Consider the following 3,712-nt stretch of genomic DNA (forward strand, 5'->3'; position numbering starts at 1 on the left):
AAAAAAAAAAAAAAAAAAAAAAAAAAAAAAAAAAAATAAAACAAACAGCGCTGCTCCTACCTACCTCCCAGCGCCTCAGGAAAGATTAAGCAAAGTGGTGTACCTGGCCACCACAGGGGCTCAATTAAGGAGAGCTTAATTATTCTTTTTATTGTTATTCCCACAGCCCCTGAGGCTGGGGCTCTGTGCCTGTCACTGCCTGCCAGGCAGTGAGGGGCCTGGACCAGGAGGAGCTTTCTCCTCTGTGCCAGCTCAATGCGAGCACCTCTGGCTGCCTGCCCAACCTCAGGACTTCTGAGTGCCCAGGTCCTGGGGGACAGGGGGCCCCTCCCCATGGCTGTTTCCCAGAATTCTTACCTCGACTAAGCATCAACCCTTGACTCATCCCATTGCAGGGACAGCCCCACCTTCCTCGCCATCCCCCAGATGGAGACCATGCCTTGTCCTGGACACTTCTGGGTCAACCCCCCAGTGCCAGGCAGTGGTCATGTTCTGTCAAGTCAGCCTCCCCAACATCTCAGATCTATTCATCCACTTCCATCCCTACAGCCCCGCCCTGCCCGGGTCTGGCCTTCATCCTGTGGGGCCCAGGTTCCTGCCCCCGCCTCCTCCCTGCTCTCCCAGCCTCCAGTCCTGCCCCTCCGCAGGGGTCCAGCTAAAGCACAAACCTGGCCCCATCCTTCCCTTTCTCAGAACTATCCATGGCTCCCCGGAGTCCCCAGCAGAAAGCTCAGGCTCCTCCCTTGCCTTTTACACTCCAGCCCCACTCACTTCCTCGGTGCCAGGCTCTGCTCACCTTTGCCAGGATAGGCCTTTGCCATCCCGTTCTTTCTGCCTGGCATTCCCTCCTCTCTCTCTCCAGCCCTCATTTCCTCTCTGAAACATTTCTTTAGTTGGTTTCTGTCTCTAGTCAGCAACGCCACCACCTCTCACCTATCCACTACCCTGGTCTCCATCCTGGCTCGAGCTCTTACCATGCATCCCCACCACCCTGAGGATGACACCCACTCCCTGACTGGGCCTCCAAGGCTCCACCACCAGCCTCATCCCTCACAGGCCCTGCCTCCTTGTTGCTGCAACCTGACCAAAGGCACCCACTGAAGGCTACTGAGGCTCTAGATTCCTCCCCTGCTTCCTTCTCCCCGGCTTTGGTCCTGTAAGTCCCCTGCCTCTCCTGCAGGATCAATTCTGGCTATTGGACCAAACTCTTGGACTCCTCCATCCTTTAAAAAAAAAGAAGGCAGCAGCTCCCCCTCCCTGTTTCTCCACTCCCTTTTAGGCCCAAAATACTCAAAGCACTTTGTCAACATCTGCTGTCTCTACTTCCTCACTTCCTGTTCACTTTTGGGTGTCCTTCTAGCTGACTACCACTTTCATTGTTCCCCAGAAACTGCTCTTGTAAACTGTTCTTGTTAAGGCTACCGCCAACATTCGTGGAGCCAAACCCAATGGCCAACACTCAGTGCTCACCCTGGCAGAACCTGACCCAAAGCACAGCCCTCCCTTCTAGAAGCACGCCCTTCTCTCATTTTTCCTGACATCTTTCCCAACTTCCCTTCCCCTTCACTGATTACCCCTCCGCAGCCTCTTCTTCTTTTCTTACCTTAGAATTTCTCAAGGTTCTGGCCCCTTCGCTCCCTATATAGCCTCATACATTCCCAGGTGTTCTATTTCATTCATAGGCTGACCATGCTCAAATTCCTCTCCTTGGAGCTCCAGACTGGCCCATCTATCTACTCAATGTCTTCTCTTGGAGTAAAACCCAAACTACCTTTGCAGTGACTCTTGGAACCCTACCTGATCTGGACCCTGTTCTGAACTTATCTTGTATCAGTCTCTCCGCTAACTTGCTCAAGTTTCAGCCATGCTGGTCTTTTCATTTCCTACCTCAGGGCCTTTGCATATGTGGCTGCACCCACCTGGAACGCTTGGTTGCGATTCTTCTCGATTTAAATGCCTTCTCCTCAGTAAGGCCTTCCCTGACCCCGCTTTCTAAAGCAGCCTCCAGCCCTTGTTCTCTACTTCACACCCTGTGGGATTTTTTTCCCAAAGCATTCCTCACAACTTCTAAGTATTTTATCATTTCTTGTGTTTTTGCTCAATGTCTGATTCTCCTGCTCAATTACATCCGATAAAAGGGCAGGGCCATATCTGCTTCATTCGCTGCTATATCCCCAAAGTCTAGCACAGTTCTCAGCACAAAGCAGGTACTCAATGAGCATGCTGAATTAGTGAATGAATGAGTGCCCCCACATTTTACTCTTTCCCAAGCTCTTATGTCATACTATTCTTGGGATTTCCCCACCTTTACTCCCAGGGCCTCCCACGCATCCCTTTTCCTCTTGCAACCCCAAATCTCCTGTCACCTTGCCCTCCCTCCTCATGATCTACTCCCCACCCCACCCCCAATTCCCTACTCTATTGGGACATTGCCCCCCACGCTCCACTTGGTGCCACCCACCCCAGATCTCCCCACTTGGTAGCACCATCACTCCCCAGCCCCGTCACTACTTGGCAGCGCCCTCTTCAGGTCTCACCATAGCTAGCACCTCTCAAGGATCTCACATATGGAAAAGCCCTCGTTCCCGTCCCCCTCCCGCCCCACACTTGGTAGCGCCCTCCCCAGTCTCCCCACTTAGGAGCACCCACTCCGAGTGCCACTTCTAGGCATCACTCCTTCTGTCAGAAGCCCCCTCTGTCGCCCCCTCGTAGCGCCATCCTGGGCCTCCCCACGCCAGGTCACTTGGTAGTGTCTGCCCCGCGCCCAGGCTGCCGCTCCGCGTTGCCATGGCTCCGCGCGGGCCGGGCACCCCTTGCCCTGGGCAGATCTCCACCCTCCCTGGCCCCTCTCCGGGGCGGGCTCACCTTTGAAGTAGTCGTTAGCCTGCGTCTTGAGCTCCTCCGCCCGCTTCAGAGCGCCATCAGCCGGGGGCTCGTCTCGGGGGGGCTCAGCACACTCAGTCCGCTCGCCCTCCGCCATCGCCATGCCGCAAAGCGACCCCCACCCTGGCAACGGCCGCCAGCGGCACCCGGCCGAATCGTCGCGAAGGAGTGCCGAGTTGCTGCTGCCGCTGCTGCACAAGTGTCGTAAAGCGCGGGCCCCAAAGGCGCCCTTGGCGCGCCTGCGCAGGATTCTCTCGCCATAGAGCGCGCGGAGGACGAGGTGACCAGAGGGCCCCCAGACAGCGCCCTTCCTAGAACGAGCCAATGGGGAGGGCGAGAGGGGGCGCGCGGGACGGGGGGTGAGGGGGTGGGGATGAGGTTCTGGCCTGGTCCCCCGCTCTCAAAGTTACAGTACTCCAAGGCTGCAGAAGTTGAGGGGGTGGAGATGGGTTTCACGGTGGGGTGGAGAGGGGTTTCACGGTGGGGTTTCCCCGCGGTCTTCTCGGGTGAGTGGGTGGGTGTGGCTGCAGGGCAGCCCCGTGCCCAGCGCATAACTAGAGCCCCGACACTAGCCTTCGTGACAATTATTTGTGTGACCTTGAGCAATTAGGGGCAGTTACCCCCCTCTGAAAAATGAGTGGTTTCTCAAACCAAGTTCCATCCTTGAGGTGCTTCTGGCTGTTAACTGAAGTTGCCCTGGATCCGCTAGTCCTTGAGCAAGGCAGAGAAGTTTGTTACGCCGTCTCCTGTCTTCACCCTCATCCCCGGGTCCCCAGCCTGCCAGGGTGCCTCAGTGCCCTTAGAAATAACACCTGAACTATTTCTAATG

The 3,712-nt window shown here is 56.0% G+C and overlaps 1 protein-coding gene across 1 annotated transcript in view; it reads right to left on the bottom strand.

Moving 5' to 3' along the window:
* The window catches only part of PPP5C (protein phosphatase 5 catalytic subunit), a 21,222-nt gene extending 18,153 nt beyond the window's left edge, over nt 1-3,069 (bottom strand). Inside the window, exon 1 of the mRNA XM_059381468.1 lies at nt 2,866-3,069. Within this exon, the coding sequence (XP_059237451.1) occupies nt 2,866-2,986 (121 nt within the window). The 5' untranslated portion in view covers nt 2,987-3,069. The remainder of the gene's footprint in view (nt 1-2,865) is intronic.
* Between the last annotated feature and the right edge of the window lie 643 nt (nt 3,070-3,712).

The sequence above is a fragment of the Mustela nigripes genome, chromosome 17, assembly GCF_022355385.1.
Source record: "Mustela nigripes isolate SB6536 chromosome 17, MUSNIG.SB6536, whole genome shotgun sequence".
NCBI classification, from domain to species: domain Eukaryota; kingdom Metazoa; phylum Chordata; class Mammalia; order Carnivora; family Mustelidae; genus Mustela; species Mustela nigripes.